Raw genomic sequence first — 12,760 nt, 5'->3', positions numbered from 1 at the left:
TTCGCAAACAATATCAGAACCTCCTACCTTTAGCGTATGTCCGATTAGTTTTTTCTTTCACCTCCACCGTTGTTAGACCAACTTCAATCAGGTTGTTTGGTTTGTAGCAGACCTGTTCAACTTCTCCCAAATGTCCTATATGTCCTCGCATGCTGTTATAATATCCATCATCTGGACTCGTCCTTTTGCAGCAATCCTGATTGAACGTACTGTTGTATATTGTTCCAGTTTTTCTTCATTTAGCACCATATCCGGGTCCATGTCCATAGAGTTTGGTTGCTCCTGATTGTCTTGCGGGTCGACAGTTTGAGGCGATGGTGGGCGTGGCGACACCACAGGAACTGCATCCGTAAATTCACCGTCCGGGTCTGGAGCCAAATGGACCACAAGGGGGCCGACGTGGCCTGTGCATACGTGCATGATGTACTTGGGGTATCCATGCTGACAAAAAGCAGTATCCACTATGGTAAGGAACACACACACACACACAAATGGGTGGAAAACCCCGCGGTTCACAATCACAACAGCAGAGGCACGCACTACTTAATAAAGATAACTGTAATCCCAGTGACTGGTTGCCTGTAAGAGGCGAGGAAAAACGCAGTCTCGGCCGGCCAAGATCAAAAGGAAGGAGGCAGGAAAAGGTAGTGAAGAAAGTAAAACGAGAGAAGCCACCTGGGGAAGAACCCAAGAAATGGTGTGGGGGAAGATTGAAGGGGGGAGAAAAGACTGGTGGGGGGTCGCAGTAAACTGCTCACCCCTTGATAGCGAAAGTTTTGCCAATTGATCCGCGAATACACGATGTGTTTCAACCGTGCAGGCAGATCTCTTGGCAGAAGTTAGAAGGTTATAGGAAAGCAAAATAGACGTGAGACTAAGATATACTTACCAAATTGGAAACAGATTTAAAAGCCTTTATTAAGAATTTAAAAATATTTACAGTAAGGGATATTTAGGCGAGATGAATACAAGAGTACCCAGATAATGTGGGTAATGAGTGTATCGCGAACATGGGCTCGTATGCCAGCTTGTTTAGATTTACAGTAGTAGATGATCGCAAACATGGGCTTGTGTGCCAACCAAAGTGTACGCAAACATATATAGTTATAGCGCGTTTACATGGGCGTATATGCCAACCAAAGATCGCGTGTATCTATATATACAAAGTGCGCAAACATGGGCACATATGCCAGCCAAAATGTACATACGACAGGGATTGGAGAAGTTACAAATTACCGTTGTTGGTGTTGTGGGGCTTCTTGCTGTCGCTGGTAACCTAGGTGACGCTTGTATATATTGCAGCTCCACCGGATTGTGTCGCTGACCATCAGCTGCTTCATAAGTTTTGTGTACCGTCTGCTGATGCCCAGTCGTTGTAGGGTCTCCTCGTTTGCGTGGTCGTAACCTCCGAACGCTCCTATGATAAAGGCACTTATGTGCGTGTTGTACCTCTTCTGACAGAAGTGTTGGACCAGGGTGTTGTACTTCTGGAGTTTTTCGTCTCGGGCTGACTGGAAGGCAGTAGGCCTGTTTTCAAACGGTACTGTCACATCGACAATGGTAGCTGTTTTAGAGGGTTCGTGAATCACTACCATGTCTGGCCTGCAGTTTACCTCAAATCCTGGTACCCTTTGATTGACCAGAACTGTTGTGTCCTTTGGTTGAAAAGCGGTGACAATGCGTTGTAGAATGGCATTATGGTGCCGGGTAATAAGATGGAAGTTTGGGGGGCAGTGACATAGCACGTGGGCCAAAGTTTCGCGGGTGTAACCACATCTCCTGCACCTTTTGGTTTCATTACCAAACCTTTTGTGACCGCGGAGGGCCATTACACTCAGTCTGGCACGGTGCACAAAAACCAATCGGCAAAGCGAGTAAACTTGCCATTGTTGATAAAGTGGTTACTAAAATCACTAGCCGCAGTGACCCCAAAGGCCTTCCCCTGGTCCGGCTTTGCAACAAGCTTTTGCAGATGGTAAATTCTCAGAAGACCACTGAGGGTCTGTTGACAGATATTGGCACATAGCAATTTGTTTTCGGCCGTTATGACCGGGATGTCATCAGGTCCTACTGTCCAACTGAAATTTATGTATTTTTTCAGATGCCGGGTCGCCATTCTAAGTCTTGTCCAAGTGGAGGAGATTTCCTTACTTGGGAGACCAAATACATCCTCCATAGAACCATTAAGATAGCTGCACAGATCCTCTGGGGAAGGGACTCTACCGATACGTTTCGTCACCACTCCCTCGAGTGCCCCATGCGCTATGCTGGTGATGTTCGGATCTCTAGACTGAAAGAGGTAGAGAGCATGGCTCAGTTGGGAGATATCTGCCAATTGGCTGGTAGGCGTGATATTTTTGCCCCCTTGCTTGTATGGGAGGAATAGAACCTCTGGGCTGGCCTGTTGTGGGAGGCCTAGCCACCTCTTTACGCAGCGTTTGATGACCCGGTCAATCTTATCAAGAGTTTTCTTAGGCGTCGTCCCGTTAGTCAAGCAGAATGAGAGTTTCGGCATGACAAAGGTGTTAATGGCATCTATCTTTTGCCATGGGGCTAGCCTTGAAGAGTTTAGCTTTTCAATTGTCTCTATGATGCTATTTGTGGTGGCCGTCTCCGTATCACAGCGAGTGAAACCAGTAGGGATGCCCAGATGTCTATAGGCATCCTTGTCGCTGAGTACTGATGGTAAAGACTGTGGGACTGGTAGCGTGGGACTTCCCTGCTACCGTGAGGGTACCACACTTTGAGTAATTGAAGATAATTCCAGCCCATGCAGTCCAGTCAGAGATAGAGTGGAGCTGTGATTGCAGGCCTTCTGCTGAGTTGCTAATCAGCGCCACATCATCGGCATACGCCAAGACGTCAATATGGCGGCCATGGAGAGGGTAGCCCTTGCCCAGATCTTGAATCCGACGGATTGCCGGCTCGATTGCCAAGATAAAAAGGAGGGGGCTGATCGGGCACCCCTGCTTAACCCCCGAGTTCATAGGAATCGGGTTAGTAAACCCCGTGCTCGTACGGACGCAAGTAGATGAGCTTTCGTATAGTTGTTGGAGTACACATATGGCATCCTGATGCATGCCATGCCACTTTAGGGACTCCCATAGCGTGTGGTGGGGTATGTTGCCAAAAGCATTGGCTATATCCAGCCACGCTATGCAACAGTCTTTCCTGGACATTCTTGCGTCCTGGATTACAGACTTGATGATGAAATTATGCTCGAGGCATCCTTGATAATTCAAGAAGCCTTTTTGCGAGAGGGAGAGGTGGTTGTTGTCTGTACACCAGCGAAGAAGCCTATCTGCTAGGCAAGCAGTATATAGTTTGCCCAAGGTGTTTGAAAGGCAGATAGGGCGCCAATTCTTCAAGTTGGCGGTGTCTCCCTTCTTGTGGATCAGCACAGTTGTTGATGTTTTTCAACTGTGAGGGACACAGCCAGTTCTTGCGACAGCATTAAAAATGGAAGAGATAATCATTCCTTTCGGGTCTACCCGCTTCCAATGTAGATACCGGATCTTGTCCGGCCCCGGAGCGGTGTTGTGCCCCTTAGCAATTCTCAGTGCCACCTCTTGTGGCGTGAAGGGGGCCTCGAAAAGGTTATTGGTGTCTGGGGGAGAACATGGGTCGGCTGGGACTGGAGTCACACCCTCTGGGGCTGGTCGTTCATACATAGTGTGAAAGTGATTGGAGATGGTTTGAGAGTCCACAGTGCAGTAACGGGGCGGACCATCCACTACACGGTCATACGCACGCTTGCGATTTGCCTTATACAGGCATTGGAGTTCGCCGGCGTCCGACCACGGGGTTGTGGGGTGCTGCATGACAGCCACTGGTGTGAAAATGTCGCCGTGGTTCTCTGATGTTACAAATCTGGTAGACGAGTGATAGAAAGTCATTAAGTACACTTTCCATCATATCCTCGTCAAGGACCGCGTCAAAACGTGTCATCCAGGCGGACACCCAAGATGGAGGATTGCTGTCATTGTGTTGGCTGCCAGGGATGGACGTCTGGCTAGCGTGGGCCCCACCATACTGCCGGCCAGGAGCGGACATCTGGCTGGAGTGTGTGTGACTGGTATGCTGGCCAGGAATGGATGTCTGGCTGTGCACGTGACTAGTGTGCTGGCCAGGATTGGACATCTGGCTGTGCGTGCGACCAGGAGTGGACGTCTGGTCGACGCAAGTCTCGCCGTTTTGCAGGCCAGGAGTGGACATCTGGCAAGGGGGTTGCAGATGGGTGGGCTGGTACCCGTGCTGGACGGGAGTTGTAGGTGATGAGCTGCAGGTCGGTTGTTGCTGACGTAGTGCAGGGCTGTAGGGGGGGCGACTTGCCATTGCCTGGCTGACCTAGTGGGTCAGGTGGTCTCGCCTCCGAGGTTTGCCTGGTGTTGGTAGGTGGTATAGGGGTTTCGGTTGATGGAGGATGTTCACCTGGCAGCTGTTCCTCTACAGGAGTTGGCTGCAACGACCTGGTGATTCTTCTACGAAGTGATCTGGGCCTGGCGGTTGGTGATGCTGCCGGTGAGGAGGCTGTTGATGAATCGCTTTCCGGTGCAGGCTGGGTGATGGTAGGAGGACGAGTTGTGGTGCGACGTTTCCTGGGACGTATTGGTATATGGCATTTTACCCAATTTGCGGGTAATGAGGGAGGCGGAGTGGCAGCCTCAATGCTGATACGGCATGCCTCGGACTTAGATTGATGATATTTCATGGCTTTTAGTTTATCCATAATAAGTCCGCACGCCCTGCATTCAAATAGCACAGACGTGGCGTGATCTCGCCTCAAGTGTCTAACCAGGCCAGCATGGTCAGAATACTCCCTTGGAATCGGGAGACAAAGCCTGCAGCCATGTGGTGGATGAAGAGGTACTAATATCGTCTCTTCTGGCATGCTTGACCAAATGTGCAGTACTTGGGAAAGTTGAGTGTGGAAAAGAGCGGAAGCGCCCCCTGGGGTGCAGAGCAGCCAACCAAGGAGGGGTGGGAAGAGGAAGAAAGTAGCGTATAGTGTGACTATACGCTAAGGAAAGGATGCTCGCGCAGAGCACCGAATGGCTACCAAGATTTTGGCGCTGATAGGAACAGTGTTGCTGGTCGAGCAGTGAATACACGGTGCGTTTAAACCGTGCAGGCCACTCTCCCGACGGAAGAAAAAAGAGGGTAGGACAGAGACAGTTAGCAAAACTTACCCAAGGGCCAGGGAGCAGGCGGCTCGGAATCCGGGTGGCAACCTGAAAAGATAGCAAGATTAAACATTAATTAATCAAGCTGATAAGAACAGATTTGAAAGCCATTTATTATAATCAATAAGTATGTACAGTAAACTAGGTAGATCATTAAAGTGAGAACATGGGCACGTAGCCAGCCAGTAAGATACAAATGGGGTGGTAGGTAGAAGATGTGAGGACAAAAGGTCCTCTGTGCGTTCCATGGGCTCAAGCCTGAAATATATACAATAAGAGATGTGCGCGATTACATGGGCTCCAGCCTGTCGAATAAAATACAAAGGTAAGTTCGCGGGTAGTAGCAGTAATTATTGTTGGCGGCGTCCGTTGATGTGATTCATGTAAATGTCTTTGCTGAATTTTATGCAATCGCTTACCATAAGGTGGCGCATCAGCTTAGCATATCTTCTTGAGATGCCGAGGCGCTGAATGATGCTTTTATTTGCGGCGTCATAACCGCCTAAGGCACCGATTACGAAGGCGTCGATGAATGTGTCAAAGCCATGGTGACGGAAGTAGGTAGCGAGGTCTTCATACTTTTTGATTTTTTTCCTCGCGAGCCGTGTTGAAAGCTTCTTCGCCATTTTCGAATGGCGTGGCTACGTCTATGATGGTTGCCGTTTTTGGGTCTTTATTGATGATGACGAGGTCGGGCCGGCAGTTGCCTGTGTATCCTGGGACTTGCTGGTTTGAGTACACAGTAGCATGTTTCCGGTCGAAGGCGTTCAGAAGACGGTTGAGTATTGAGTTGTGCCTTTTGGTGATCTGTGAGAAATTCGGCGGGCAGTGATTAATCACGTGCGCCAATATTTCTCTGTGTCTCTGGCAGCGGCGACAGTTTTGTGAGGCGTTGCCAAAGCGGTGGAGGCCGCGAAGAGGGACCACACTAAGTCTGGCGCGGTGTATAAACCTCCAGTCGGCGAAGCTAATAAAGTTACCATCCCGAAGGAAGTGGTTAGAGTTGCAGTCAAGTGAAAAGCCTTGCCCTGGTCGGGCTTCCGGAGGAGGGCCGTTAGATACGTAGATTTAACTGCGGCGGTGATGGTGCTTACTGCGTTGGCTTTGTTGAGTGGCTTGCCGTCAACGGAGGGGATGAGAGTACCGTCGTCGTTTGGAGTCCAGATGATGTCAATGCGGGATCTCAGTCGCCGTGTAGCCATCCTGAGCCAAGTCCAGAGGGAAGGGATGTCATATGGATCACATCCAAACTCATTTTCCATGGACCCAGCCAGGTATTTGCAGAGGTCGGCGTTGTTTGGTTCACGTCTGAGGTGCTTTTCCACGACCAGCTTGAGAGTTTCGGCGGCGAGGCTGGTAACATTGCTGTCCCTAGATAAGAATAAATTGAGTGCATGACTCACCTGGGCGACGTCGGCTAGTACTGCACACGGCGAGATGTTTGCTCCACCCTGACTATTTGGCATGTGGACGACCTCAGGAGAAGCTCGCTGCAGAAGGTTCATCCACTTCTTCACGCAGCGTTTGATGTTTTTGTCTAGGTTATTTAGAAGCTTCTTGGGGACGTTGCCGAGGGTAAGGTGGAAAGTTAATCGGGATGTCAGGAATGTATTAACGCTATCGATTTTCTGCCACGGGGCGAGGCAGGAGGCATCAATGAGCTTCAAGTCCTTAATGATTCCGTCGACTACGGTGGTGGCAGATTTCCCGATAGTGAATCCGGTGGGCACTCCTAAGTGTAGATAATGGTCGTCTTTCTGGAGGCAGAGGATGTCGGCCTCCTGGATCTTGAACCTGCGGTCAGTGCAGTAGTACTTACCGGTTATGGAAAGTGTTGCACATTTGGCCGGGTTAAAGGTAAGTCCACTGTGGCGGGCCCATGCGGTGAGCAGATTAAGTTGTTGTTGTAGACCTGCTGCGGTGGGGCTGGTGACGGTGATATCGTCGGCATATGCAAGGGCCGAGATGTTATGGCCGTGGATGGGGTAGCCGACTTGCAGGTTGGTAATTAGTCTGAGCGCCGGTTCGACGACGAGATTAAAAAGGATGGGGCTGAGTGGGCAGCCCTGTTTTACCCCAGCGGAGATGGGAATGGGGTCTGTAAGGCCAGAGTGAGTCCGGATACAGGTGTGACATCCAGAAAGTAGGCTTTCGACGATTTGGATGGAGGGGGCCGCCAAGCCACTCCATTTGAGACAGTCGATAATTGTGGAGTGAGGTACGGAGTCGAATGCATTCGCGAGGTCAAGCCAGGCGACGTGGCATTCTTTATTGCATCGTTGTGCATCCTGGATCACAGACTGGAGCATAAAGGTATGCTCTGAACAGCCCTCAAACCTCATAAACCCCTTCTGCGCAGTGGAAATGGTGTCGTTCTGCTCGCACCAACGCAGAAGGCGGTAGGCGATACATGCTGAATATATTTTCCCAAGCGTGTTAGCTAACGCTATGGGTCGCCAGTTGCTTACCCTATTGCGGTTACCCTTCTTATGAATTAGTATTGTTGTTGATATTTTCCAGCTAGAAGGGATGACACCGATGCGCTGAACCGCACTGAAGAGGGCAGCCAAGATGCGGCCCTGCGGGTCGAGGCATCGCCAGGTGTGGTACTGGATGCCATCGGGGCCCGGGGCGGTGTTATGGCACTTGGCCAGCCGGTTGGCGACTTCGTCCGGGGTGAAGGAACCGCTGAGTGGGTCGCTGGTAGCTGGTACGAGAGGCGGCGGAAGTAGGTTGTTTAAAGATGCAGAGTTGGTGCTGCAACTATAAACTTTGGAAAAGTGATCAGTAAGGGCCGCTTTACCTATTTGACAAAAGCGCTAAATTCTAGTAATTTTGAACTTTTCAACATTCATTCTTCACTGATCATCTCCATAGTAACCTCTTTGTTTTCGAAGCTTCTGGAACTTTCAACGGAAGTGACGTTTTTCTCGTTTTATAATAATAATTTACTGGCAATATTATATATTTTTGGACTCCTCTAAAGAAGAGGAAGACGTTGAGCACGCTTTCAGAACAATAGATTTATTTCTCTTAAAGTAATTAATATTTAAATTTAACTTTCTCTATATTATACTTCCTGATTATATTGATGTCTCTAATGATTGGAATGGAATCAGAATTAAAAATTTTTCATGATAATGCCAATGACATTATTGAGGAATTTAAAAAATATTCTCTGGACAATCCAAATGCTAAGCTGGGAGTTGCGTGTCATTCCTCATACATATTGACACAATTCAATCGGGTAATCCAATTGGCGGAAACCTTCATAAAGAAAAATAGTTTAACAGAGTACTTTGATCAAAAATTTTCTGTACTTACTACTAGAAAAGATTTGAAAGAGTTGAGGGTTACTCAAGATGACAAAACAATGGAAATTTTAACGGGCATTCAAGAAACTGTAAATAATCTTAAAAAGAATTTTTCTAATGAAATCCTTGGTGGAGAAAAAGATAGTGCCCCCAGCTACAGAGACATTCTCAAAAAAGGTATTAAACCAATCTCAAATGTACATGAACCGCCTCTGCAGACCCATACAGTTTTAGTATACAGTGATCAGGAGGGTGCCACTTCCGAACAAACTAAAAGTTATTTAACCAATCATGTGAAACCACATATCCTTGGTGTAGGAGTTAACCGATTACGGAAACTGAAAAATGGGGGAATTGCTGTTGACTTAAATCATAAAGATGAAGTTGAATACTTTAAAGAGTCTGTTCAACAGGTTCCCGGATTAAACTCTCGTTTACCAAAAAAGCGACTTCCATTAATGAAAATTGCATCTGTTCCTAAAGCAGTTGTGAAAGAGGAATTAATACAGGATATCTATGAACAAAACGTGTGCTTCGTACATCTTTATACTGATAAAACTTTTGCGGAAAAAATTAATATTAGATTTTCTCTAAAACAAAAGAACAGAAACTACCTTTCTTGGGTCGTCGAGGTGACTCCTGAAATAAGGGATATACTCGTAAAAGTAGGAAAAGTTCACATTCACTGGTCAACTTGTCAGGTGTACGATTTTATTCCGACAATACAGTGCTATAAATGCTTATCCTTTGGCCATTTTGCTAAAAACTGTACTTCCACAGAATCAATATGCAGTCATTGTGGTGAGAAGCATCTTTTTAAAAACTGTACAAATAGACATGAAACACCAAAATGTGTCAACTGTTTGAAAGAGAAAAGAACACAACATAACCATAATACCATGGATAAAATGTGTCCAACGTATCTAAGAGAAAAATCAAAATATCTAACTAGGACTGAATACATACATACATGAAACTCAATAGCTGTATGTTACTACAGACCAGGAAATACTTGCAGACCACTAGCTGAACTTCGTCACAGACCAACAGGAAATTCACTCCTTGAAATAATGCGTTTCTGAAACTGTGATAAACATCTATACTGTGATGTCTTGAAACCTCTAGACTGTTGCATTTTACATGCTATTTGGATGTTCCTGAACATTTTGTATAAACTGGACATTTTACATGATATGGCGAGTTACTTACAATTATAACTGTATGCGCCAGTATCCAATCGGCAAGACGCTACATTAAGTATTTATTTACATTCATTATTCAGGTTAATATTTTTTTTTTCTATTAAAGGTAACTCTATGTCTTTGCAATCTTGCTGATTTTATGTACATAATTTTGTATATAGTTAAGTTCATTGTTTCTTAATTTATCTGTTTTTATCTTATTTTATGTATTTATTGACTTATTTTCTTCTATTAAGTATTTGCTTTCATCATTTCTGTACACGTAACAAAATTTTATCTTGAGTACTGTAATATTTAATGTGTATAACCGGTAATGCTCAATGCGGGGCCGGTCTGTACTATATTTGTACAACAATAAATGAATGAATGAATGAATGACAAAAGCGCTCCGTACCTCGGGTGACTTCATCGAAGGCTCTGCGTTTGTTCACCCTGTAGAGGCGTTGAAGTCTGCTGGCCTCAGCTGCGTTGTACCTACGTGGCCTGTTGTTGGTGGACCAATCATCGGGCGGCTGACGGCGGCGTTGGTGATTGAGGCGTTGCATTTGCCGTTGGGGCGTCATGCTGTAGGCCAGGTCGAGCAGGTCCTGAACCATAACCTCCAACATGTTTTCATCCATGGCGCAGCTGAACCGCTCACACCAGGCGGTGACTCATTGTGGGGGCTTGCCGGTGGTGCTGGCAGCTGGCTGGTTGACATCTGGAGAGGCGTCCTGGTTGGTGGGCTGGTGGTCCAGAGGGGGGTGGTGGAGATGGGCTGGCAAACGACGTCAGGGGTGGCCGGCAGATGGGTGGCTGGCTTGTTGACGGTGGCGACGGTGTCTGTAGGGGTGCTGGTATAGGTGGATGTGCCAGAGGTGGTAGTGGCTGAGGGCTCCTGTGAAGAACGACACCGGCGGCGGCGAGGGCGCCTGATGAGAGGTGGAGTGGTGCCGCTGTTGATGTCCGGAGGAGTGAGTGTCCTGTCGCCAGGACTGGTGCTCGGCAGAGGGCTGGTGCGACCGGTGATGGAGGAGTCGTCAGGAGTGGAGGCAACCAGGTTGGTGTTGACCACTTGGCTGTAGGTAAGTGGTTGACGTGGATCGTGGCCCGAGCTGGTATTGTTGGTGCTCTTGGGGGCTGGGAATGCAGCGTCCTGCCTACGAGTAGAGTTGTAGGGCCGTGGTTTAGTAGGGTCGAGTGGCACATGATTATGTTGCTTCGGGTCCCTGGTGCTACTAGGTGAGATGGACGGGAATTGGTTAGAGCAGTTGACCGACTTGGCTTGGTGTAGCTTAATTTCCTTAAGCTTGTCGGAACGTTTGCCACAAGCCCTACATTCAAAGTTAAGTTTGCCGCCATGTGCACGTCGAAGGTGCCGGGAAAGGCCCCCGTGATCAACATAGTCATGGTAGAGGGGCATGCAAGGTGGACACTGGTACAGAGGGCGCAGAGGCACTAGAAGAGTGACCTCCGTACAGTCGCTGGTGGCGGCCATAGATTAATATGTGTAGTATAGCAAAGAAAGGGGAAGGGGGCAGAAATGCCTCCTGGGGTGCCAAGGCAACCAACCAAGGAGAGGCAAAGTAGAGTATAGGCTAGTGTAAGAGCAGGCTCCCACACTAGCGGAAGAAGTACGAGAGAGCACCTTGGTCTGGAAGGCCTGCGGTGCAGGAATAGGAAGGTTGCCGGTTGAGCAGCGAATACACGGTGCGTTTAAACCGTGCAGGCCGCTCTTCCGGCGGAAGTGAGAAGGAGGGAGGAAAGAGAGTGTAAAAACAACTTACCAACTGAAGACCGGGGAGCAGGAGCTGGCTCGGAATCCGGAAGACTTCGTAGACTGGCTTTGGTGGTTATCAGTTGACAGACCCATCAAGCTGATAAGAACAGATACTGTGGTTTTAAAGTTTGTAATTTTGCCTAACTATACTCCAAAACATTTCATTTCCAAATGGATTTCCTTCAAGACATCTCCAAGCATGCAGCAGCAGAAAAACAACCTGATATAGTCCCGCAGGCTGTCCAGAAGAAGAGGCAAGCGCGAAATGTGCATTTATTTTTAAACCACATAAAACTTACAAAATGTTAAATATACATACAATTCTTACAACCCGACAATATAAATCAATTTGTTAGTAACACCAAGAATACATTTAAATAAAGCATTTAACAAAACATGCCAAAAAAACCATAACTAGAAGTTTACAAAAAACCTGCATTAAATACACAGGTAAGAATATAACAGGTAAATATAAAATTTTACATTATAAAAATACCAAAATGGCAGAATTTACAACCTAAATTTTCCTTTAGGTATCAACCACAAAGACATGAAAAAATACATCATACAATAAAGAAGTTAATATAACAAACAAGGTAAGTATATTAAAATAATTCACCAATCATCATTAAAAGTAATCTGTTCATTCTGAATTTTAAAAATCACTTCCGTGCCTCGATGATAACTATTTTTTTTTCTTTCCAACATTTTTTCAAAATCACTTCGGATTTTATAACCCAATTCTTGTTTAATTTTTACAATCAACAGGGTAGCATTCCATACCCTCCTTTCAAATTATCAAAAGATACCGACATTTCCACAACATACGTTTAACTAGAGCTATACAACAATTTAATAAATATACACTCTGATTCCTTAATATTAAATCTGTTTGATACTTAATTTTACATTAATCAATATTAATTTTCCATATCCTCGAGACCCAGGACCATGCTGATTTTGCGATTTGACTCTCGTAGAAAATGTGCACAATAGATTTCACATCACCACATCTCCTACATTTTTCATCTCTAACTTTATGGTATATACGTAAATATTCTTTACTCATTACAACATTTGACAGTATTCTCCATGAAATTTCAATATACTCAACTGGTAGGCTATAAATTTTCTTCCATATTTTAGGCCAATCAAGACCACTATTAATCATATTTATATTTGGATATTGATTATGGAGTAATCTATAAATCTGCATCGGTCTTATTTTTCTGTCTAAATTAATTACATTAGCAAAATCATTAATTATTTTTCTTAACAACTCTCTCCATTTTTTAAATTTTC

The 12,760-nt window shown here is 46.2% G+C and overlaps 1 protein-coding gene across 1 annotated transcript; it reads left to right on the top strand.

The window, feature by feature from the left end:
* The first annotated feature begins 8,274 nt into the window (after positions 1-8,274).
* LOC111635518 lies at positions 8,275-9,471 on the top strand. The gene has a single exon (XM_023380501.1). It carries the CDS (start codon positions 8,275-8,277, stop codon positions 9,469-9,471), a length of 1,197 nt encoding a protein of 398 aa, XP_023236269.1.
* The last annotated feature ends 3,289 nt before the right edge of the window (positions 9,472-12,760 follow it).

The sequence above is a fragment of the Centruroides sculpturatus genome, unplaced genomic scaffold, assembly GCF_000671375.1.
Source record: "Centruroides sculpturatus isolate CEXI.00-Female unplaced genomic scaffold, Cexi_2.0 scaffold990, whole genome shotgun sequence".
Taxonomy (NCBI): Eukaryota; Metazoa; Arthropoda; class Arachnida; order Scorpiones; family Buthidae; genus Centruroides; species Centruroides sculpturatus.
Note: the sequence above shows the minus strand (reverse complement) of the source record. Positions and strands in the feature narration are given on the sequence as shown.

What these genes read in the sequence shown, in the direction of transcription:
- LOC111635518 (XM_023380501.1), top strand. Translation starts at nt 8,275, where the DNA reads ATGTCTCTAATGATTGGAATGGAATCAGAATTAAAAATTTTTCATGAT.